General features: G+C 47.8%; 3 protein-coding genes and 1 long non-coding RNA gene across 5 annotated transcripts; 1 reads left to right on the forward strand and 3 right to left on the reverse strand.

Annotated features, from left to right (window-relative positions):
- The first annotated feature begins 458 nt into the window (after positions 1-458).
- On the forward strand, positions 459-757 carry LOC144383693 (uncharacterized). The gene is made up of 2 exons (XR_013451105.1): positions 459-571; positions 605-757. It is a non-coding gene; the product is annotated as an uncharacterized LOC144383693 (long non-coding RNA).
- On the reverse strand, positions 565-3,619 carry LOC144383691 (ovochymase-2-like). Its single transcript, XM_078082324.1, has 11 exons — positions 3,528-3,619; positions 3,278-3,444; positions 2,956-3,151; positions 2,756-2,788; positions 2,572-2,662; positions 2,306-2,439; positions 1,991-2,134; positions 1,752-1,876; positions 1,586-1,679; positions 1,377-1,508; positions 565-1,281 (listed from the first exon to the last, which is right to left on the reverse strand). Exons 1-11 carry the CDS (start codon positions 3,535-3,537, stop codon positions 1,214-1,216), a joined length of 1,194 nt encoding a protein of 397 aa, XP_077938450.1. The 5' UTR covers positions 3,538-3,619; the 3' UTR covers positions 565-1,213.
- A 26-nt stretch (positions 3,620-3,645) lies between these two features.
- Positions 3,646-5,041, reverse strand: LOC144383754 (ovochymase-2-like). Its single transcript, XM_078082963.1, has 4 exons — positions 4,852-5,041; positions 4,669-4,766; positions 3,971-4,068; positions 3,646-3,871 (listed from the first exon to the last, which is right to left on the reverse strand). Exons 1-4 carry the CDS (start codon positions 4,919-4,921, stop codon positions 3,646-3,648), a joined length of 492 nt encoding a protein of 163 aa, XP_077939089.1. The 5' UTR covers positions 4,922-5,041.
- Positions 5,042-9,332: 4,291 nt separating this feature from the next.
- LOC120808980 (fatty acyl-CoA reductase 1) lies at positions 9,333-25,277 on the reverse strand. 2 transcript variants are annotated; one of them, XM_078082326.1, is made up of 13 exons: positions 25,148-25,277; positions 22,834-22,933; positions 22,344-22,460; positions 20,795-20,970; positions 19,531-19,710; positions 18,797-18,974; positions 18,478-18,522; positions 18,116-18,243; positions 17,967-18,034; positions 15,308-15,479; positions 13,121-13,250; positions 12,440-12,567; positions 9,333-12,132 (listed from the first exon to the last, which is right to left on the reverse strand). In XM_078082326.1, the coding sequence occupies exons 2-13, from the start codon at positions 22,903-22,905 to the stop codon at positions 11,973-11,975; spliced, it is 1,554 nt and encodes a 517-aa protein (XP_077938452.1). In that variant the 5' UTR covers positions 22,906-22,933; positions 25,148-25,277; the 3' UTR covers positions 9,333-11,972. The 2 variants fall into 2 exon arrangements, with proteins under 2 accessions (XP_077938452.1, XP_040018339.1); XM_040162405.2 differs by lacking the exon at positions 15,308-15,479 and adding an exon at positions 16,097-16,268.
- Positions 25,278-25,444: the final 167 nt, after the last annotated feature.

A 25,444-nucleotide genomic window follows, 5' to 3' on the forward strand; every position in this document is an offset into this window, starting at 1 on the left:
ATCATCATGAGCCCCTGTGTAAAAATGCATTCTGGGATCCTCTGATATTATGGTCCACATCGGGGCTCTCTGCCGCCGGACGGCTGCACATCTGGGACTACTGCAACAAAGGGCATCGTGAATGGAACACCGCCATCATCTCCAAACAAACCGGCAACAGATGCATCGTCCCTCTTGTTACACATTTGGACGGCACTACTGGAAATGAGACAAAGGCGTCACCACGTCCACATCTGTGTGTCATCATTTGTAGGGAAATTGTTACCTTTGAACCCCAGCGAGATTTCCTTCATGTCCCAGAGTGCACGGAGAAGCAGAAGTACGTCACATGTCTCAGGATGTCCACTGATGTTGTGACACACAGTCTACCGGTATGCCGACACAAGCTCGTCGTCAACACTTCCCGTCAACGTGCCCACGAGCAAGGCACGGCTCCCTAGCCGCTGCCACGGAGATGTCTCGGGGCGGCTCGTAAATGTAAGAGATGATACAGGAAGTAGGATTGTCAAATGAACCAGGCCTTCGTTCTGTGGAGAGTCAGTGTTCGACGTTGGACCGCAGAGGCCAGAAGGTCTCCAGAAGGTCTCCAGAAGGTCTCCAGAAGGTCTCCAGAAGGTCTCCAGAAGGACACGGAGTGCTGCTGCCAGAGCATGCAGCAGAAATGAAACTCCCAGTTGTATAAAATAACCACATTAACAACACACAATTTGTCAAAATCCTGGTCTAATTCCATCATTTCCAATAAATACTTTGTACTATATTCATGTAACTTCATTTGATTGTTACGCTAGAGCTGCTCAGGGTGGCCCCGCACTGCTTTTTAAGCAAGTTGCATGAATTTTTAACACTAGCAGAAAACTCAACCACATGGAAAGTGTCCACCTGCTCTCCATCATTAATATTTGCATGAACTTTTTGAGCAACTTAACGTCCTAATTGCAACTGCTTCGCTGGCAGAAGTTTCCCTGGGCAGTTCTGCGTAAGTGAACTTAACAAGCAAATTATTGGCCTTCCTCGCTATTAATTCATCATCATGCTGTAGTGAAACGAACCATGTGTGATCATGTTGGTATAAATGCATTTCTTGCTTCACATTTCCCCTCATGCTCGTGCCGTTCTTATGTGTGTGCAGGGAGTCGGGGAGAGAAGCGGCAACGCGTCCTTCATCTACTCAGATTTGGAGTAACCCGATGTTTGCCATTGGGAGCTGTTGCTACTGCGAGCGTGTGCCGTGTGCGCTGGTCTGTGTGACCTCTCCCCCCCCTCTGGGTCGCTGAAGGTCTGCAGAGAGAAAGAGAGTCGTCGTGTCACTTAGGTTTTCATTTGATTTACAAATCCTTTATCACCCTGCATTTCATTCTAGTCACAGTGCACACCTGCGTTGCTGATGAACGTCAGCGTCGCGCTGAAGCCCCGGCGCGTGACGCTGCCGTCTGAGGTGAAGTGAAGCACCATGACGCTGTGGTAGGAGAGGACGGGAGGAGGAACATCTCCACCACACAGCACCACTAGGAAACATTGCAGAAAGATACCGCTCAGTTGCGGCTGAAGACACAACAAAGACCTGGAGATGAATCCCTCCTACCAATCTCCTCGGCCCCCTCCACATCTCCCAGGACAGTGAGGGAGTCGTACAGGCATCCGTCCGACTCCTCCAGGTCGAAATCTGAAAACTCCAGCTGGAGCACAACAGCGGAATCAGCCCCGAGCGCCTGAGGGAAACGCTGCCTTTTTAGCTTTGATTGCGTCACCTTAACCACGTGTCCCTGTGGAGCGTGGACAACCCAGCGGAGGACACAGTCTTCGCCGTAGCACCGTGGGTAGTTTGGACTGTGGACGGGGGTCAGATCGTCAACGAGCACGACGGTTCCGCATCCTGACGCACACACACACACACACACACACACACAGGCGCGCCGAGCGTTATTACACAGTGTGTGTGTTCAGCACACACTTGTGTTGGTGTGCACATGTTAATCACGTTTCCCACCCAGACTGGAGTTTCCCTGGACGGCACGGTGCCGGATGGCGAAGCCGCTCCCTGCTCGGTCAACATCGGTGGAGAAGTCAAGTGTTGCATGCTGGGAATTCTTCAGCAGCACCGGGCCGGGAAGGACCCCTCCACAGAAAACCCCTGTGACAGAAAGAGCAGCGCGGGTGAGTGTGTGCTGTACATACATGTGTACACAAGCACCGGCCTCAGGTGGATTAGAGCCCAGCTCTCGTCTCACTGTGTGTGTGTGTGTGTGTGTGTGTGTGTGTGTGTGTGTGTGTGTGTGTGTGTGTGTGTGTGTGAGAAACTCACCAACTGGCCTCTGAGTGCCGACTGACACGGTGAGTCGGTCGTAGCGACAGAAAGGGTCACTTTCCAGATCAAAGTGGTCAAATTCCAGTAGAACGCTGTTACCTGGAGGAACACTGATACTCCACACACACAACCTGAAGACACACACACACACACACACACGCACGCACACTGTAGTAATCATTCAACACAGGATGGGCTGATTGATTCCCTCTTTCTTCATGTCAGATCTTAGTTACGTCCAGTCCGTAGGGAAGCTCTCTTACTGGTTGTTGTCGTAGCGATCGCCAGGGAGGGCGGGGTTTCTGAGCAGCCCCTCGCGGCCGGTGACGCGTCCATCTCTCACGCCGCAGAGCCCTCGCGCACACACACACACACACACACATAAAATAACGTGTACGTCACAGAGGCTTTATGAAATATGGATGAGAGAGCGGTCGAGACGCTCACCTGATGACGGTGTTCCCTCCTTCTGCTCATCAGCTGTAGAAAACACACCAGCAGCAAAAGGTCCTTACGGGTGTACAGCAAAGTATTCTGCTATTATAGTAGTGCAATGTTCAATATTTCCGTGTGACAGGCCAAAGGTCATTTCATTGCTGGCTTCACCTCCTGAACTGTGACCCTGTGATCCAGTGTTTTCAACCCACCCGCTCGCAGTTTAGTCTTGATCCAGGGCAGCAGCAGCCGGACGTCCGTGAAAACCCCCGGGGATCCTCTCCTGGAAGGGGGGCGGCTGCTGTTGTTTCCCCAACTCCGACCACACCCCTTCCCCCAGGAGGTCACACCCAGGACCGCCCAGTCCCCTGAGCCCGCCGGACATACCAGAGGGCCCCCCGAGTCCCCCTGGACAGACAGGCGGGAAGGGAGGGGTAAAACAGTGGCAAGGATGTGTGAAGCTACTGAATGAGTGGTAACGGACTAATGGCAACCGGGAGAGGGGGGGGGGGGGGGGGGGGTCAGTGAATAAACCTGGCAGGCGTCTCGGCCTCCGATCTCTGGCCCGGCACACAGAACTGTCATGGCTGCTCTCTGCTGGGCATTGTTTGGACCCTTCACAGTCTGAAGGACGTGTTTACATTTCGCTGGGTCCACCAGCTCTAACTGGACCTCTCTCAGCACCGCGGGGAGGCAACCCTCTTGGAAACAGAAGAGTGGAGTGTTACAAAATGAAAGCTCGTCTGCTCTAACAGTAATTGCTGGGAGTAAGAAAACGACTTACTTTCCTTCATCTTGCCCCATCCACCCACGATGCAACTGGTTTCAGGCGGATTGCTCTGATTAGGCAAAGGCAGACATATTGGCTGAACACGGGCTCCTGTTGAAAAAATCCCATGGCATCAAATGGACAGAACGTAATCAGAGCGAGTTAGTGGTAAAAACGGAAACGTGCCTAGTAGAATGTGCTGATCCAACTCCACCAGAGCGATGTCATAGCTGAAAGGCAAAGCATGATGGTACTTCTCATGGACTGAGACCGACTTGATGAGAAAAACCTGCTCCTCTTCATCATCTACAGTCTGGTCAAACTCTCCGACCGCCACTCTCACACCACTGAGAAAGTCTCTGGACGGAGGAGAAGACACTTTCATACAGCGACATACAGCACCGGCATTCAGAGCATTGACCATCATACTGCACCGGCGAGGCGAGAGACAACAGTACTTTGAGCGCGATGCAAGGCAGTGTGCCGCGGTGAGGATCCAGCGATGAGTCAGGATGGCCCCTCCACAGAAATGAGAGCCCCCGTTGCGTAGGGAAACCTGAGCGCAGATAAGTTAGACTAATGACAACAAGTCCAAAGTGATGTATCATCCTTCCCAATCAGTGGCCCAGTGGCCTCTGCTCGTGCCCACCAGACCCCCCAGTCTGGCCTCAAGGCCGACCAACACAGCAGCTGACATTGCTTCACATAAAGCTGCCAGCGTGGCCACAGACTGAGGTATTCCTCAGGGTTAGCCCTAACCCTAACCCTCCCTTAACGGGTTTACCCTAACCCTAACTCTCCGTTAACGGGATAACCCTAACTCTAATCCTCCCTTAACGGGTTTACCCTAATCCTAGCCCTCCGTTAACGGGTTAACCCTAACCCTCCCTTAACGGGTTAAACCTAACCCTCTGTTACTGGCTTAACCCTAACCCTCCGTTAATGGGTTAACCCTAACCCTCCCTTAACTGGTTAACCCTAACCCTAGCCCTCCGTTAACGGGTTTACCCTAACCCTCCGTTAACGGGTTAACCCTAACCCTAACCCTCCCTTAACGGGTTTACCCTAACCCTCCGTTAATGGGTTAACCCTAACCCTCCGTTAACGGAAAACCCTGAAATAAAGAATATTTAGAGAAGAAGGTGGGACTACTTACAAGCCACGGATGTGAACCGTAAATGGCCGGGGCTCCCCCAACCACCCTCAGAGAGCGACCCATCGGGCTCCCCACCCGAGGACTCCCACACTTAGAACCTGACACACAGGACGGCATCTTTTCAGACGTCCCGCATTCATTGCGTGAAGGATCCATCAAAGATAAGGAAGGGTTTTCCCTTACCTGCTGTGACAGCATTGATGCCAGCGTGGATCCAAACCCAGAGAGGGAGCAGGTGGCCAGCGGTCCTCATCACTACCCGACTCCTTTACAATGGTCACCACCGGGGAAACAAGCTTCCGTGTGAGGGGACACTCATTAAAAAGGCAGTGAAACAGGCGGTGGTGCATTCAAAGACGCGTTCGCTGCAGCAATCGACTGAGGGAAAGTGTCACAAGGTCAGCACAGCTGCATGAGGACACGCTGTCCTCAATGCAGTCCATCAGGTAGGAAGCTGTTACTGTTGCAGCCACAGTCCGAGAAACACAATATAACAAAGACATGCTTCCTCTGTACATTTGGCTTCATCTAGGATACATTTAAGAACAGAATGTGGCTGCGGTGCGTTGGGTTAACAGAATGTACTCGCTGAGTCAGAGCGCTCGTTGTGAAAGGGTGACCTTTCACACAAAGCTTTACAAGAAGCGATACAGGAAATGCCCCGACCGCATTTTCCTTTAGCATTTTAGGGTGTTGTGTCTGTGGGAAGACAGCAGGATTCACACATAATGGCCGGGCAGTTAAAATGTTTTAGGAAAGCTAATCTTTACATCCTTGGTTTTTACTACTTTGTTTTTCTTTGTCACAGCAGCTCCGGTTGAAGTGGTGGTTTCTTAAAGTCTGATTCAAATGACACTGAAGGAACACCTCCACCGCCGCGATGGCACGGCCAAATATTGTTAAATGCGTATAGTGTTGATAAAATGTATAGGCCAATTTTAAGTGCCTCGTCACCCCAATCAATCAGACTATATTTTATTGCTGGCAGTGGGCTTAATGCATCATCCAATGAGATCTTGCTAGTGAAAATAATGATCGTTATCTCAACTTTTTCAGGATGAGGAGATAAAAACAAACCCAAGTAATTGATACAGATTAATTGCTACGATAGTCTGAGACGGTCTGTGAGACAGTCAATGCTCGGCCGCGGCGTTCGGTGTCCACCATGTACGGCTCCATTCCTTATGGGCAGAATTGACGGTAGTAGATGGTGTCGATGGTGTAGATGGTGTAGGAAGTCATTGTGCTGAGACAACGGATCTTGGTGATCCTGCAGAACTCTCTTCCTTCCACCTTCAAACAGTTGCGCTGATCAATAACTCTCACTGACCCTAAAAAAAGTCTAAAAAAATATATTTTTTCAACTCATTTAATGGTTTATTCCTCTTGTAGTGTATTTTATTTACATTTCCCTTTTTGCAAGTTCTGTCATCCACGACAAAACAGCAAAATTGACAGATTTGTAAAAATGAGTATGATTAACTGCAAGAGCCCAAAAGCCCTCTAATTAACAGTAAATAACGAGATATGTAGCGTGTGTGCAAGTGTGTGTGTGTATGGTTCTCCTGTCCGTCAGTGTGTGAATGATGTCATGTAGCGTTAAAGCACTTTGAGGGGTCGGAGGACTAGAAAGGCGCCATACAAGTGCAGTCCATTCATCCTGTTTATGGAGCCCAGAGGCCCCGCTGGGTGTCACGGCTGCTTGTGACTCACCGCTTGGCGCGGTTGCCCGGCGGCGGTTGCCAGGTGTTGCAGAGAGCATAACACGCTGAAGGACTGTTTTCACCGTTTTAATGAGCGGTGCATTGTACGGACACATGAAGGGAGGCCAGCTGTCACCAAGAGCCAATTATTGTTGCCTTGTATCTTTCTGCCCAACAAGTAAACAAGTAAAGCTGCACAATAAGAGGACCAAGAAGTCCTGCAGATCAGTGCTTCGCTTTAGAGCGTCAGAGTTTTCAAGGCATTTATTATCCGTGATTTCTTTATGTAAAACCGGATGCAAACAACGCATTTCATCAGTTTATTGTCTATTAAGAGATTAAACATTAAAGCCACCTGTTGTCTCTGGAGCTGTGTCTCAAAGTCGCCAGGCTGCATCCTTGAGGACGCATTCGTTGACCTCATACGTCACATCCGCAGCGACTGTCCCAATCTGTCATGAGTAATAGAATTCACTCGAATTATCTACCGATATAAATAATATAACATATAACATCACATCTTAGTTTATGAAATCGCTAAAGTCCTGTGACGTTGGTAACCAATGTCGTGTTTTTAAAGACACATAAGACGCTAGAATAAACTGCTCTGAGTGGTAACGTTAACCCAGACTCTCACCCGAGCCCCTCCTGGGTCCATGTTCTGTGAACATCTACTAACATACATTTATAACAAACATACACAACCAGCGCTTTACGTTACCGGGACTTAACTTTCACACTTTATAGTTTATACTTCATATTATGAACAGAAATGGATCAAAGTGAGTTCAGGCAGACACGTTATGGACCTAAAAAATCACTTTCTAAGTCAATAACGTTACAGAAAAAATACACAAAGAATCTGAGCGTTGCTCCTTTTGTTTTGTTGCGTGATTATGAACTTTACATTTAGTTGTGTTTTATGGAGCCGGAGGAAGCAGCAGCAAACTGAAGGAGAACGATGTGTGTACTGTAGCTTGGACATATTCTGTAATATCTTAAGGTTAAAGTTAAAATAGCTCGTATCTTATGCTATAGAAAAAAAGAAAATGTGTTTGCTGCTACTGTATTGACGGTATTGATGGAATCTCGTCTGCCTTGAGATTGCATCGGTACTTTTACTTTTTTGAAATATCATCATCCTCGGGAGGAGAAGCATATCTTCCTAAATTAAATGAAATAAGAAGATTGTCTTCTTCATCTGTACTTTGCACTTTTTTGGGCTTTTAAGGCTTTTACGATCAAGCGGCGGCAGGTTGCTAGGCAACGGGAGCAGCGGAGGTAAAGCTGATGACAGCGGCAGGAAGCCCCCCGTAGGCCGGACCGTCCCACTTCAGAGGCCGCCCGGTTTGGCCCAAGCCGAGCGACTTTGAGACGCAGCCGCTGTCGAACTTGCAAATGGTGAAGCAGTGGAAAGGATTAGACGTCAATACATAACTAGGTAAGCAAGTTGAATTGTGGGAAAAACATTAAATAGTTATTCAAAGAAGAGTGTTTGTATGACTTCAAACATGTCTAAAGAGTCTTTAATTTAGTATGTCTTATTTTCAGTTATCCTGGCCAAATGATCGAGACGCAAATTCTCAATTCCTCTGTCCCTCACAGTCAATACTTGGTGATTTAAAAATGCCGTAGCTTTTTAATTAGAGTTAGAGCTCACGTAAATACAGTAGCATATGGTGAGATGACTCATTGTGTCTTCATGTCAAATAGAATATTTTTCTTCTAGACTTTTACACAATGGGTTTATGACAAAGCCTTTTTTACCTTAAAAAGGGGGAGGAGAAAGCTTTAGTTTTTGATAACCAGTTGATAGCCTTAAAGTTAGCAAGAATTTCCAGTTGGTTGGGTTAGTTGTCACATTGTCTCTGGGGTAGGTTGTCACATGGGACCCCCCATCAAACCATCGTGTTAATGTGCTGGATTACAATGTCAAAATAAATGACCTCCAAACGTCTATTCCGAACAACCGACCTCAGAGGGTCAAGGAACAGTTACGAGGTGGCCGAAGCAGGACTCATTTGCAGATTTGCGCACGGACAAAAATACCTTTATTTCAAGTATTAGAATGCCGAGGGCAAAACACGGACCAGACACGGGGAAGCAAACAACTCCCTCACATGGGAAACTAGTACCACGTAATGACTCGACAAGGGACACACAAGGTGCAGGTGATCGGACACAGAAGGAAACATCCGGAACGGAAGTAAAGTTAACCTAGGGACACGAGAGGCAGGAAACTACAAAATGAAACAGGAAACAAACCCAAGGACGGCAGGACAGACAAAGGTACCATTGGAACACACAAGGGGTTGGGAGGTAGAGGACCTGGGGACGAAAGGTCAGGCGACCGGGAGATACCCGTAGGGCGTTTGGCGTCGGGTCGCTGCGGGAACAGGAGGTTCCTGCTGTTAAAACGAGTTTGGATGATGAGTTTTGATACTGAGTATTATTGCTGACTAGTGTTCCTTTCTGACCACACTGAGCCATCTTGCAACATCTCACAGGCTATCAAAAAGAATCAATGCAGCTCTTAGAGGAAAAACATCTACTAGCAAGGTGTGCCTTATAAAGATACGGTGAGTATATATAGTGTTTCACTGCCGTAGATATAGAATTTCCAATTTTGATTAAATGGTCTCTGTCATGATTTGACAGTTTCACTGTATCATTTACGTTTTTTACAGTGTCAGTCTGCTGCTTTACAACCAGTCAGGGCATTTCTATTTTACCTGCCCAATGTGGTGTACACAAATGAAGTGATGTCTAGAATATGAGGACAATTGCAGAGGTTGAAGCAGGCTAGAGGACCGGCCATTCTTACTCAGCTACTGAGCGGATAGCGAAATCGCAGGAATCAAGGTCCGCTGGACGGAGGGATCCACGAGGCCGTCGTTCCTCAGTTGAATCTGGCATACGGACAACTCAGACACAAGAAAAATCCGACTTCCCATTCAGGAGAAGGTTTAAACACCGTTTATTTTTTTTGGTTTAGAGACAAAAAGGCACCCATTGATTATTTGTTGCAGTCACATTTACAACGAACACATTGGCACTGTAGCCGCCCTAAATGAAGACCCATTAGTCACACTGGACAGCCTCAGCATACAGAAAAAGTCAAACATGTTCCAGTTCCACCTTGATGCAATGTGATCAATACACAGGCCGTTGAAGCTTCAACACACATCAGATGAAAACAGGCAAACTGAATTTTTATATTCAGTAGGAGTGCATACTTGGTTAGTCTCAAGGGTAAACGAAGAAACAGAGAGGCCTTTCAGGTGTCTGGTTTTAACTGTGCTCTGCTGAAAGCACCTGGAGTGGTTCAGGAACGAGTCAGTAGATGTAATTCCTGCTCCGTCATCTTACTTGACATGCCAGAGTCAATCCATTCTGATCAAACTAGACAGTCCTCACACTGCAGAATAGTTGATGTTTTTGTGGGGGCGGGGAGGGGTAGTTCATGCAACATAAGGTTGCTAACCCATGAATATTTATGTCAAACAAAAACGTACGCATTTGAAATCACTTGAGGGGCCTTTAGGAATTCGTAGTGAATAATGGCGGAGTTACTCAATTTTAGGTTTGTTCCTGTGGAAATGATGCCGATTCTGTATTTCTGACAGTAGTAGAAACGTGAGGCGGAAGTTGGGGGAGAACCCCGATCAACTCCTGCAACACTGAACTAGCGGGACAGACACTCCATCAAGACAAAACTGAGCCGCTCACCCTCGCAAGGAAATTACAGCTGAAACGAATCCCACAACACCTACATAACCACATTGTGAGGGTTCGCTTCAGGGGTCAATGGACATTGTGACTAATTCTAAGACATTGGGGGAGAAACAATACATGTTCCTACAACACAGAAAAATGATTCAAATTTAGCAGTGGTACCGACAACACTCCTGTTTACATATTTACAGCAGCTGAAGCAGTAGGCTTTCTACAGCCAATGATGTTAGAGAAAAATACATCTTCTTGAAGGCTACCTAAAAAGAGCTGTACAGAAAATAATTAGATAACACATTGGATTGCTCCCTTTTTACATTGTTAGAGCAATGAAAGGTTCAGGCACAATATACACTCCACACTCCTTTTGAAAAGGGTGCATCCCTCCACCAAGTCACATGGTCCTTTGTGCAATCAGCTCCTGAATTCAGGCCACATGCATGCTAGTAGACATTGCAATGTGCTCGAGAAAAAGGTAACAGACGATGCACACAAGTAAACGCAGGTATGAGAAGTTAAGCGTTAATGAGAATCAGGGTTCATTCCTACAAAAAACTCTCCAATTCTGTAACAAGCCAACATTTGTTCTCCGAAAAAAAACATGCGTTACGTAACCAGGCAGAATAATGAAGGCAAAACATTAAGAGGCTTAAGAGCAGGTTATGCGCAGCGTGAGTACATCACAAATCAAACATGTATTTACAGAAGCAACCAAGTAAAAACGACAGATCCATGAGTAACCAACCGGTAACAATAACTCCTCTACACAATGACACACTTGAAGAGTAGTGTACTGACAAAAAGCAACGAAAGAGTCCACACCAGAGACTCACTGACCGTACTGAAAGTTTACATTTGGAAGCTTAGCAGGGGAAAACAAGGCAGAGGTGTGTTTTAATGGGATTTGGCAAAATATGTGTTTGTAGGCACAGTTAGTCCCTTTGTGCTTGGTCTGAAACGGGGAACTGGTCGCTGCAGTTCACTGGGGACACACGGGGGCGTGTAGCAACAAGACTCCGCCCCCATTGGGGGGCGGGTCCAGTACGAGCTCCACCCCTGGGGTTTTCAAATTTCTCTTTGCACCAAGCTAAGGTGGGGGAACGCCTCTAGTCTGTAGGACAGAGGTGAAACTTATTTGTAGGCCAGCCTGTGTCTGTCTGTCCCAGCCTGCTCCCACTCAGTACAGCACAATCCAACTGGCTCCAAATAAATTAATAGAGAGAAATCCCGGTTGTAGAACAAATTTTAAAAAAGAAAAGAAAAAAGAAATTAATATATATAATTATATTATAAATATATATAATATAATATAAATATATATAATTATAATATAAATATATATAATTATATTATATATATATAATATATATATATATATATATTATATAAATATATATAAATATAGAATTTAAAATTGGCTTTACAAGCAAAGCAAAACATCAAGGGCGAAAAAAGGAAATTAAGTTGTTTTCAGGTGACAAAAAAATAAAATAAAAAATAAAACATTGCGTGGACAGCAGTCAAAGTATTTTTTAATCAAAGATGACCGATACAGTAGAGGAACCCTGGAATGACTCAAAACCAACGAGCGGATTTGTGCAACACACCATCATTCAATGCAGAGCAGCCCCACAACCACTGCACAGACCGATCCAATGCCTCGGCGTTTTGTGAAATGCTAGGAGATCAGGCGAGATGGATCCGGGACATGAAGCATTCGAGGCTCGTCTGGTAGCGCTCTCCGCGTTGCACTAAATCCTTGAGGCAAGCAGCACGGGAGCTTTGTAAGGGAACCTCTCTCCATCTCAGCCAGTGTTTCTTCATGCCGCCGCCCCGTCGCCTCCTCACTCGCCGTCGTGACCACGACCTTTATCTCATGCTGGACGAGGCTCGGAAGTAGGAGAGGAATTTGAAGCAGAGGCTCACCACAAAATACCAGATGTTTCTCGCCATCTGGGACCGGGCGATGAAGACGCGCCAGATGAGCACCACCAGGACGGTGTTAAAGGTGTAGCGGATGTTCCTTAGCCTGGGGAACAAACACAGCTGGGATGAGGACTCCAAGCCGTAGGTTGGCGTGGGTTAAAATTGGGCTACACAGAGAATTTGAAGAGTTAGACATATTCATTTAAGTTCATGCCCTTCCCTTTTTATTCCTGGAAGGTTTCTGCGCTTTGTTACCGCTGGAGCGATGACTGACACGGACCGTATTACCCATTCAGAGGGCTAACGTGAAGGAAAAGCTCGTCTCCCGAAGGACGTAAGACACACGAGTGGTTGATGGAAGTACGGCCACGAGGCGTCGACTGCGGCGGAGAGTTAGATTCCACGCTTACTTGTTGAGGTGCTTGCGTGCAGCAGGCAGGCCGGACAGCTCTTCGTTCAGGACATATTTCTTGGTGCCCATGCAGTAACTTTCCATGTACTCGGCCCAGTGCAGCTGCCGCACATCAAAATTAAACATCTATAGAAAAAAAAAAAAATCACAGAAATCATAAACTTAAACAATGACCTTATGATTATGAGTTATTGACAAGATGTGTCATCTGAACTGATTATTATGACGCATTTTTTGCATCATACCAAACAGATACTTGACAAAGCAAAAAAAAAAAATGTAAATACAATGAAACACTAAAAAACTAACTAAAACGAAATGGCAGGTCACACACACACACACACCGTTTGTATGTGCTTTCTCTGAGAGCAGAGACATAACCTCCATACATCCCCCAGTGGTGCATTACACAAGGGGGGGAGGTTGCAGATGGCGGCAGAGTATCTCGCCGTTCCTACACAAACTACACAATACTCAAACCCGCTTCTAGACTTCCTCCTACAAATCACAGCGTTCGGTCATCAGTTATGAACGTCAGTCAGTCCCTCTTATTGTGGGAACAACAGCTCTAATGTGACAAACAGAGATTCTTTCAGCCTGGGGAAAAAAAATAAAAAACGTCTCTCCAGTGACATCAGCAGGAAACGAACGTTGCCCGTCTGTAGAAACGAGGACCCACCTTCTTATCCTCTGGGCTCATCTGCCCAATCAGCATGGCCACGTTGTCGTTGTTCCACACCCACGAGTGACTGGTGAAGTACTCCAGCACCATCATGGCTTTGTGGAGGCGCGTGATCGTCTTCATCATCCTACGGCACGCGAGCAGGGAAATGCAGCATGGGGGGGAGGGGGAAGGAAGGAAAGCGCCGGCAGGTGAATGGAATGGATCAGCGACGGCGGTGGAGTGGATGCAGACATGCGGAGGAGTCGTGGATGAGGGGCAGGACAGGGTTGTATGGCGTTGGAGGGGGGAGTAGACACACAGCTGCTTTTGTTTCAGCCGTTATTGAAACATTGGAGCTTTTATTTAGTCCCAAAAGTGATCCTGGAACAGGGTCAGACATTGTCCACGTAGGAGTTCTGCAGAACAATCCCAGATTGAGAGAAGATTCTATCGGGCAGATTTGGATTCCAGTAACTAATGAATGCAGGAGACCTTTAGAGTTGTACAGTGCTGTGTGTTTGTTCCCCTCTTCAACTTCAATCGCTGCACTTTCTGGAGGTTCATTTAACTACCTGCAAAAAGTCAACGCGACACTCACTATATGTGGTTCACAAAATTTCCTGTTGTTTCGAATAACAGCAGCTTGATCCAAAAAATAGGCCTGTTCTATCATTGAGCAGATCGAGATGACCTGAACGCCTCCTCTGAAGGACCCAGAGGACGTGACGGACATGCGTGTTGATGCTGCACATCGAAGAGCATCTCAAACCCCCATCTAACCAAAGCATACCCAGTGTAGGTCGAACAGACAGACAGCGTGAAGAGAGGAGCCGACCATGAGAAACGACCATGCAGAGGGTTCGCATTCTTTGGGAGGTGATCAGTATATTGGTGCCGTGGGACCAATGGAGGGGGGGGGGGGGTGGGGGGGGTCACAATTACAAAATGTTTTAAAATAAAACATGCTCCCATTGAGGTTTTGAGTCTTTGGCTCGCAAACATTTTTCACACATTCTGCCCGAACCCCTCCCGGATCCCCCGTAACCAGTAGGGGTGGGAATCTCTTGGCACCTCACGATTCGATTCCGATTCAGAGGTCAACGATTCGTTTCTAAACCGATTATTGATTCTAAACTGATGAAATGCATCTCGATTTTCTAAATTTTCTCAAATCTGAGTTTGCTACTCAGAGGTTGCTGATCACTTCCTACTTTATTTGATAATTAAAGAAAATCAACAGATGAATTACCTTCTCTAACTTTTTATAAAGAGAAAAAAAAAATCTTTGTCACAAATATGATTTTCTATCAACAATGAAAGAACCAACGCAGCTTGCATTTCAACACAATATGGAAGTAGCCGATGTAAAAAATATATTAAACAGATTCATTTTTCTTTTAAATGAAGAAAAAGCTGCTCTTAGTCTCAGACCGGTCCGTATTTGTAAAATACCGGAAAAAAGTCCAAATCTGTGAATATCTTGCCAACTTTCAATACGGATCGACTTTTTGGAAAATGGAAATAATGAGGTAAGATCTGCGCAGGCTCCTCCATAGTTCGGTAAAGTTATTAGATACTCAGATTCAGACTGACGGACCGGTCTGCGAGCTGGACGCGTTGCTCTTAATGTGCCGTAATGATGGTAAATGATGGTTGTAGCTGGTTGTCATCTACGCTCCACTACGATTACCGAAGGGGGGCGTTTGTTTTTTGACAAGGTTTTATCTCATAATTTCGACTTTTTATCCCCTTTCTTCAGTGCGGAAATTGGCTTCTATAGTTGTGTGGATGCATCACTCCAGCCAATCCAAAGACGGGGTTTGTAACCAATCAGGTGTAGAGACCATGGTGACTGGCTCCGCCCCCTCACTGTCAAAAAGAAAAACAGCGAGTGCGTAGAAAACACCTTCGAGCGCGAGCAGAGATTCTCCTCGCCAGCGAGGAAGTTCACGCTCCGCGAGCGAGCAAATATTTCGCGCGAGACAGACCTTTTCTTTATTTTTATTTTTTATTCCGATTATTAACTTTTCTGAATCGAGACCGAATCGATCTAGAGAGAATCGAGAGAAATCGAAAAATTCCCCCACCCCTAGTAACCAGTCAGGGGAAGGCACACGGTTGGGCGGCTTGCGGGAGAGGTTGGGCCGACTGCCATGGCACGGGGGGGGGGGGGGGGGGGGGCGGAGTTGGTTGCAGCCTTACCGGGGCTGCCTGCCGGTCAGCCGGAGGCAGCCGTCACAGAGCAGAGCCGGCAGCGTGTGGCTGACGGCGGTCCAGCACTGATTAGTAAAGGGGTTGGAGCGCAGATTGACATTGGGCCTTCTGAAGGCCTGCTCTAAGGGATTGGTCTTGAAGGTCATGTTTATACAGTACTCTGTAGGAGAGACATACACATAGGACAGGACAAGGGGGGGGGGGGGACACAGAAAGGACGCAATGAAGCAGAACGTGCGTTCGCTCCTCCTACTGAGATTTGGCGAGATGAAAAGGAGAGACCACTGCTGGTGATTCCAACACAGGCCACTGGTCTGAAGGGGTTTTGGTATCTGGATTTTTTTTAAAAAGGGGCGGATCCAGCTCACGGATCTGACAATTCAGCCGCGAGCAAAGCATTTGTCAAAAAGGGCCGATACCTGGTTATGGCTGCAAATAACATGAAGTCCTGAGGCGTCCATTCGGTCACGGGATTGAGACAACCTCAATGCTAACATTTTTGGAAACCCAACAGAGAATATGAAGATTGCAGGTAGCAGGACTTGTAGAGTGCAGAACCCATCACTGAACCTTGTAGTCAGGGCAGAATTTGGGTTATGCATTCTTCAACTCCCAACAGAACCAAACAGGCATCATGTAACACGTTAGCCGGGCAGCGACGACGTTAGCTTGGTACACTGAAAGGGAAGCGACAGGACCGAAGCAGCAGAGATGTGTGTGTGTGTATATGAGTGGGAGTAGCAAGGGTTGAGTTGGGGAGTCGGCGATGAGGGTTACCTGGGCTCTCGTCCAATCAGCCTGAGGTACAGATCATAGAGGAAGGCCGGAGCTTTGTGGCTCACGGCAATCCAGTACTGATTGATTAGGTGATTGGACGTGAGATTAACATTGGGCCGACGGAAGGCCTGCTCAAGGGGGTTCCTCTTGAATGTGGATATAACGTGGTACTCTAAGAAAAAGAAGGTTGTTTGACACAAGTCGTTAATCAGCAGTGCAAGACATTGCGGATGTTGTGTGTGGTAGACTGACAGCCGCTGGCAAAACAACAATCTTTCATCCGTGTGCACAATCTAATCCAGAGCTGCTCATCGGTACTCCAGCTGCGTGAAGATCTTTTATCTGGCAAACCGGTTCTCAAACCCGAGCAGATCATGCGACGCGGTCTTCCTCTACAGCTGGAGCTCAGAGGTCACTGAAAAGTTTATTAGGTTATGTCTTGTACAGCAGTGAGCAACAACCAGCCTGCTGTACAGGCGTGAGGCGACAGCTACTAACGTGGACCTTGTGATCTATCCAGGTCCAGAGAGGAACTCTACCCGTCTTTGGCAGCATGCGAGACTCAATGTGGAAAATTCCAAGAAAACCTCATGGCAAGTAAATCAAACCTCTCCTTCATCCGATTACTCAGCTTGTGTGAAAGCATGTAGATAGGGGCAATATCACCCAGCACTAGCACATTGTATCAAACAGCAGTGTTGCTATTCTTCTGCCCCCCCCCCTCTCGCAACCAACAAAGCACAATATAAAACAGAGTTGCACAACACAAGTTCATAGTGAACAATTTTCCCTGCAAGGCTTAACGGTTTACAGGCATGAAAACAGGTCACGGGTGAAAAAGGTGAGAAGGATATTACCCCTCTCGGGGTTTTCAACTGGTTTTGTCCCAGGGATCGTTTTTTGCGTACCGACGAGGGGGGGGGTGGGAATTGACAACAACTAATAGGGGATAAGTCATTAAATACTCGTCATGCATTATATTGCATTGCATATAATGTGTGCTGGTCAACTAGACTAAAATTAATTTTAGACAATTTTTTAGGTACTTTGAAGTCAAAATGCGTATCAGGTTGGCAGGTCTGCTTATTGATAGAACGGTGGAGCACTTTACCTTCTGCCTCGTCAGTCCCCTCACCTCAAGATCTACCTCCTCGAAAACGCTAGCGTTAGCTACCGGCGCTTTAGCTAGCTGGCCAACGTCGCGTTCTCTCCTGCGGTGTTAAATGACTCGACTCATCAAGCCGTAGCTAACGTTAGCTAAGTCGATGTCAACAAAGCTCCTGGGTAACTTAACTTATACCAGAAAATATTACAATCAATGAAACCAACACTCACCCTGTTCGCAATTCACTGAATCTCGCGCTACCTTCTGACAAATCTACCTCCTCAAAAACGCTAGCGTTAGCTACCGGCGCTTTAGCTAGCCGGCCAACGTCGCGTTCTCTCCTGCGGTGTTAAATGACTCGACTCATCAAGCCGTAGCTAACGTTAGCTAAGCCGATGTCAACAAAGCTCCTGGGTAACTTATACCAGAAACCAACACTCACCCTGTTCGCAATTCACTGAATCTCGCGCTCCCTTCTGACACGTGCACTGTTTGCAGTTCACTGAATATGAATACCCCCCCCCCAACAAAAAAAAAATCATCGAATCTACACGATTCACGTAGGTCCCCTAATTTGGTTTCAAAACGGCGAATTCCACCAAAAAGTGAGGGATTTTCATGCCTGAGTCAGCAGCAACAAAGATCCTGATACGCAGTTACAGGTCAACAGAGCTCTTGTGTGGCAGGCGGTGGACCAGGTTACAGTCGATTACACAGCCATTGTTTTCACAGAGGGCGTGTTAGCTTAGAAAAGAGGCGTCATACCAACTTCCCCCCAGTGAAATGGGTTGATCCCTCCAGTTGTGCAGTTGTACACCATGATGTTTTTAGACCTGTGATATGAAGAAAAGGCTCAGAACAACTCATCAACACAACAGGAGCAGAAGATGCAGGTGAGCGGACAGGTTATTCACCTGTTGAGCGTCTGTGACCCAGAGTACCACGCTGCGGCCAGCGTGGCGTTGATGACCACGTCGACGGGGACCAGGTCTGCCACCGCATCATTAGACGCCCTCATGGTGCGCAAGATCCCCTTACCGGCCTAGAGGAGGTGAGAAGAGAGTGAAAGTCGCCCCGCATTCGCTTCTCTGTAGAGCAACAAATGAACCCGGCCTCCTTCCATTGGAAGAACTTTGAGAAAGCAAATGGCTTTCTAACTTTCCAGCCAGTCAGCAAATACTGTATAGCAAGTTGTGAATCTGTAGTTCAAACATCTGAAGCGGTTGATGGTGACACGAGTCCATTAAACATCCCGGCAGGTCCTGTTGGTACTTACTGCTATGAATATTCCACTGGGGCCGTTGAAGTTATCGATCCAACCCTGAAAGCGAGGCAGGAGGGCAGAGCAGATGGTTAGCACTGACGTCGTTAGTCCATTCGTTGTGACAATAATTAACATGGAGCGTCTGAGGAGTTTCTTTCCATTCCCCGCGCACACGTGTGCGCTCTCAGGGGACACGTGGGTTGGACTCTGCTCTGATCCCGGTCAGCGTTTCACCAACACAAACCCTTTTCTTGGGTTTTCTTTCTCAACAGTAACTTGAGCAGAAACACGATGAAGGAGCAAACCAGCACCAGCGGCCTGAATCACTCACTGGGAAGGGTTCTTTCCAGCTGGCTCCCACTATGGAAGGTCTGACAATGGCTACTTTGAGGTCTCCGGCTTCCTGCTGCACCAGATACTCCGCCATGGCTTTGGTGTAGGTGTAGGTGTTGGGACGCTTCCCGATCAGCTTGGGAGTCAGAGCAGAAACCAGCTCGTCATCCATCCAGCTGGGGAAAAATAAAATAAGATATTCAGATTTGCTACGTTTACTTTACCACTGACAATATGAATACAAAACAATGTTAATGGGCCTTCAAAATCTTATCCTAGGTATATGCAATTCATAAACATCTAAAGGCATGAAGAACTAAACTGTGTTGAGGTGTGAGAACAGGATGAAGGGAACGTCTTCTGAGACGGGTTGCACACTTGCGGCCTTAATAGTGTACTTGAGCTCCTAAGCCTGACTGACGCCAGCGTGTCGCGTCTCCGCACGTCCCTTCAATCTTCCTCAAAAGCTTGACGCAACACACAATCCCTCCTGGAGATATCAGTATCTCCTCCCTCTGGAGGCCTCTGACGCTTTACTGATCCAGTTCAGCGGCTTCTACAGCATCAGTGTCACTAAGCAGCCGTTTTCTCTACCGACCACGGCTGAGCTGACATTAGCCTCCACAACACACCACCACTTGCTATTTATGAATCCGGTCCCAATTACCGTCACCGCAGCAGTTAGTTGACAGATCAGTAGAAGTTAATTGGCAACCGTCCAGATCGACTTACTCTAGAGAGTCAATGAGTCTCCGGTAGTCTACGGGGGGAGGGTACACCGTTTCCTCAATGAGCTCGCGGTCACAGTTGGCATAGGCGGTGGAGACGTGAAGGAAGACCTCCAGGTGCTTCATCTTGCGGGCCAGCGCCACCATCTTCTGGGTGGCAAGGACGTTCAGCTGCATCGCATCTCTGGGGGAAGGAAGGACAGTAAAGTTGACAACACAAAACAAACTAACAGAACCAGTTAGTCATTAAGCGTCCCAGTGTCTTGTTGGCAATGAGGGTTACAGATTTGGTACCATTATGCCTGTTCAGACACATTACATTACATTACATTACATGTCATTTAGCTGACGCTTTTATCCAAAGCGACGTACAATAAGTGCATTCAACCATAGGGTACAAACTCAGGAGAACAAGAAACAAGAAAGTGCAATTTCCTCAAATAAGCGAATTTAGAATTTGCTATAGATGAGTGACGTCACAAGTACAATTTAAGTGCTGCAATTTGTTAGTCTTTAGTCGAGGTAGAGTCTGAAGAGGTGTGTCTTTAGTTTGCGGCGGAAGATGTGAAGGCTCTCTGCGGTCCTGATGTCTTCAGAGAGCGCGTTCCACCATTTCGGCGCAAGGACAGCGAAGAGTCGAGACCTAGTCGAGTGTTTTGCTCTCAGTGAGGGAGGGACGAGTAGTTTTGCAGATGCAGAGCGGAGAGTGCGGGTTGGGATGTAGGGTTTGACACATGTACTAAAGCAGTGATCACCGGCCTAATTGGGCATTCGAATATATATATAAACTGATACAGGTGCTCATGAAATAGTCCTAAAACCCTGACCCGTACCGTACCGCTCGGTGGAAACGCGCCATAAGAACCCTCCTGAGTTCAGATCCGGACGGCTTAACCCAGAGACATAAAAACGACCACAACAGTTGGTATGAAATGACTCTGATGTTTTTGTTTGTTTGTCAATGAGAATACAGACGTCTTCCTCCAAACACAAACTATCGTCTCCCTGGTTTCATTCCGCAGCGTCTTTGGGTGAGCAGAACAAACAATTGGCCTAATCGTCACTCATTTGAATGGGTTCCGGTGTCCTGACGGCACGAAGCTTTCACGCACGGCCTCAACCGCTGCAACGCCGCAACCACCGTGGCTCCCTGGCAGGCGGCACTGCACGTTGTCCACCGCAGAATCAGGACCAACTGATGAACATGCATCGCAAAAAAAGGCCTCCCAGGAATGAAGAACAAAAGCTAAAATAAAAATTCAACCCACTTGAGCGGCTCGTTGAAGCGGATGGTGGCGGCGCAGTGGAAAACGACGTTAACGTTGTCAGCCAGGATGCTCTGATCCTCTTTGCTCAGATCCAGCTCCGGCTGCGTCAGGTCGCTGCTCACAGCGACGATTTTCTCGGCGAAGCCGGGATGCTCCTCTTGTAATCTTTCAAACAGCTGAGGAGGGGGAAAAAAAATAAAAATAAATATCAAGCCCAAGTTACAGTTCACACTAAACAAACAACGTCAGTGTGCAGTGGAATTTGTTACCATACAAGAGAACAGCCTCTATTGTTGCCACCTGTTGGATTCGAGGTGGTGTTTACACCTGCCCTCCTGTCTAGAGCCAAACGGCAGCGGCACGCTGCCCCGGCTGCTTCCAATGTTAAGTAGACGCCAACACACAAATTAACGGTTAGAAGCGCCATCTTAAAGAGGTACTCTCATGGTGACAATTTGTACTGCGCAGCTCTACGGGCCTCTATGCCTCTATTTTGGCAAAACATGGCGAAAACATCCAGATGATCAATTTGATCAGCAAACAAATCGAATGAGTACTCGGCAAACACTGGTGTGCATGATAAATGAGTTCTACATTTTAGCAGCACCTCAAATACGTCAGATCAGGGGTCTTCAACGTTTTTCAGGCCACGGTCCCCCAAAAACTGACGGCGAGATGAAGCAGGGACGCCCTATCCTACGGAGTTTGCTCCGCCGTCTTTTATTTTTGAGCTTTGCGCTCCTGAGCATGAACGCGATGTGATCCGGTGGTGCCGTCGCATTTGCATGACAGGTGCTGTGAGCGAATGCATGTTGGATTCATGTTAATGTGTATTTAAAGACAAGAAATACAATTCTGAAAGACCAGAAATCAACACAAAAATGTCGCAACCCCCCCCCTGCAGTACCTCACTGTTAGCGCCATCAGTGTGGTTGAGCCTGTTACCACTTTCAGTGTGTTTACATGGTGGTATAATTGGAATCTTTGCTTAGTCGGACTATGTTTCGGGGGGGGGGGGGGGGGTGCTATTATCCCAATATACACGGCAGTGAACAAATTGAATCATTGGCCGAAAGCACGTCATATTCGATACGACAGGTGGCGCTGTTTTCATTACAACTAGTTGTGATACACCCATTTCCGCTTGACCTCTTCACCACAACCAACGACAACAACATTAGGAGAAAGATGGCGAGCGGAGAGCAAGGTGAAGCTACGTCCCTCTACTGTCTGTGCGTGATGTTAATAGGAGCACAGCGAATGCGAATGATTTGATAACGGAGAGAAGACGCCGTCGGGATCTCGAGCACGCGCAAAGACGCAAAGTCCAGTTCCTCATCCGATTCACCGTCACATGCCGCAATAGTCGAACTATCAACCGGATCGGATCGAGTTACCCAGGGGTGTTAGTCGGATCGTAGTCGGGCCGCACGTAGTCGGACACGGATCGTTCCATTTCGGTCCGACTAAGCCAGTTATTCCAATCCATGTAAGCAGGCTGACTGACACGCCGAAACTCAGAGGCTTCCCACTCACACGCAGTCCTCACCTTGCAGTTGACCATGTCGGCGATGCGGACCTCCGGGGACTGCCCAGCTTTGGACCTCACCATCACGTAGACGCTTTTGACCCCGGGGCAAGACCTCAGCAGCTTCTCCAGCAGCACCTTGAGCAAAACAGGAAGGAGACGCTGAATGAAGCGTTTGACACGTTTGCATTATGCGGCCAACCAGAAGGCGTTCATTACACGACACGACACACTCACTACTTTAGACAATAAAATCATCATATTCCAATGACTGCCGCACTGTCCTCATTCTTTCTGCCTCATTTCGTGGTGGGAGAAGAACCGCAGCACAACCGATTTCAGCATCAACGTGTTTGGATACTTCCTGTGTGTAAGGAAACGTGTCCTTCACCCTGATTAAGCAGAAGTAGAGTTCGACGCTCGTCGTCGTCTGAATGAAGGGAAAGGATTTTCCAAACAGCTCACACGCGTGGTTCAGTAATGTCCCCGAACTGCTCAAATACTACTGTACCTTTCCCATGAAGCCGGTTGCGCCGGTGATCAGGACGGTTTTCCCTGCATAGTATTCTGGGATGTTCACCATGATGTCTGCTCAGTTAACACCACTCCACCTGTGCAGACACGACAAGGATTAAGAAAAGACAGGGAGAGACCAACCCAATATTGGGTTGGTATCAGGCGGGAGTTGACTAGTGCGGGAATGTGCACGAGGGCGGCGAGGATTGCGCAGGTACAATGGTTGTGGAAACACTGAAACGTTTGCAGAAGCTAACCACAGTTAAATAAACAGTCAGCGGACATATTGGAAGAACTTCACCAACAGTACGGTACTGCTCACGGAGTTGAACCGGTTATACAGCTTTGCATTCAGTCACACTTGGGAGCACAATAGTCTCCAAATCCAGCATTGCATTTTACTGCCATTATCATCATCATCATCATCGGTTTCATGCCTGGAAAAAGTCAAAACACTGTTAAACTGTTACCGTAAAAAAAAAAGATAATTGGAATGAAGCCGGATTTCTTTTTCAACCTCTCCAACTCCAAACTTTGTTCTGCTTTACTTGCTGTGATGTGGACACGTTTGTTAACCCTGATACCTCCATGTTTTAAAGTGCTGCATACCCTGCAAGTGGGGTTCTTTTTTTTTAAGCCAAATCTGAAAAATGTATTTTAGCTTCGTGCCATTATAAATTTAGACAATTTACACATCTGAACACACTCACTTAGTGTTATTTTATTATTACATTGTGCAGAAAGACCTTGTAGACCCATTGCGATTTTCCACAATATGTGATAAAATCTTAAAAAGGTTTCATTTATTACAAATATTTTATTTATTAGAAAATAATTATTTTCCCAGTTTAAAAGTCAAAAGAGGATCCACTTGAAACACACAAATACTCCAGTCCACTTCATTTAACCTGCTCAGTGATTTAGACTGGATTTGGGGGAAAAGTGGGTTTGAGGAAAGAATCCAACACATTTTCCGACGTGGGTTCTCTTTTCCGAGTGTGCACTTTTTCTACAGTCTACACTGTAGAAAAAGGAAAAGAAAACACAAGGCGGCGTGCCCAAACTTTGGACTGGTACTGTACGTCGTACGTACCCGTTGTCGAAGACCGTTAACGTATTGTTTAACATATTTAACGGTTTAAAAACGCACACTTGGCTGACGGTGGACAACATATTTGGCTGAGATCTGCGAGCCAGAAGCTCAGTGCGTGTTGACCCGGCAGTCTCCTCTCTGGACGTCACTGAACGCTCGGCAACCAAACAAACTCAAACCTGGTCTCGACTGCACGCAAGAAAAAGCCGTTTACTGTTAAGGAAACTTTAGAAAATAACCAATTGGCTACCGTGACAACTGCTGGGGGGGGGGGGGTAAAGACTCTCCAACCACACTGAAGTCCTCCAATTCGCACAGCAGCTTAAATGCGTGGAGGCCGTGGTGACGGACAACGATCCCACCGGGGTGCATCCGTCTGCAGCAATGGGACAAGATGCAGCGATGATGATGATGGTGGTGGTGGTTGTGGTGGTTGTGGTTGTGGTATCACAAGAGGTTGGTATGGACTTCTATTTCAGGTAACGAGTCAGGTAAGAGAGTGAGTCACAGTTCTGCAGAGCCAGACCTCAAATGGTCTCTAAATGAGATGCTTTAACTAGCGAGAGTTATCACAAGCACCTCAAAGGATCCAAAAAGGTGTGTTTAGAAGGTGGCAAAAGACATTTTGGGGAAACAGTAACACGGAACTATAACTTTAGGCTTCGTGAAGAGGACACATTCCTGCACGAGGACACGTCGACGGGAGACACCGCGAGGCGACACGCGGTCCCCGGTGAGTCCCGTGCTTCTCGTCAGACGCAGATTCGCACCAAGGGGGGGAGAGAGAGGGAGAGAGAGAGAGAGAGAGAGAGAGGGAGAGAGAGAGAGAGACCACCGGGACTCTGCGGCGGAGAGGAGCGGCGCGGGCTCGCGGCGGACGCGAGGCCGCGCCGCGAGCCCGCGCCTTAAAAAAAGTGCCTCGCGCAGTCAAACCTTCCGCATTTGGAGCTCCGAGCATCACCACCGGGGACCGTTACGGTTTCCGCTGAGCATAAAGGGGGGGGGGGGGGGGGTGTACCGGTAACGACCGGCTGGCATTGCGACTCGGTCCCGTTATCTGCGCACGTCCCGGAGCGGCAACTCCCGGCCGCGCCTCCCCCTCGCCCCGGCGCATCTCTTCGCACACGACGTCGCGCGTCGAGCGGTAACGGGCGCCGCCGTCGCCTACGGACGGCATACGGTTCGCGGGCGGGAGGGGGGTCTGTGCTGTACGTACCCGAAGACGTCGAAGGCTTCCGCGGGTTACCCTGAACCTCTGGCGCAGCAGCAGCGACGTGGACACGTTCCGGCCGTAAAAAAAAAAACCCGACGAGAGTGCGCGCCCGCAGCAGGAAGCAGCCAGCGGATAAACGGGGCCGCCGTGACGTCACGGCGGGCCCGGCTGCGCAGATGGCGGCGCGAGGAGGAGGGCGCACTCCGCCGCGTTTTTTTTTGCGTCGCTTATTTAAAAAAAATAAAAATAAAACGACCATGCGTGGAAATGAAACTGGAACCCGGTGACAAATGACGTGCA

This window comes from Gasterosteus aculeatus, chromosome X (genome assembly GCF_964276395.1).
Source record: "Gasterosteus aculeatus chromosome X, fGasAcu3.hap1.1, whole genome shotgun sequence".
Taxonomy (NCBI): domain Eukaryota; kingdom Metazoa; phylum Chordata; class Actinopteri; order Perciformes; family Gasterosteidae; genus Gasterosteus; species Gasterosteus aculeatus.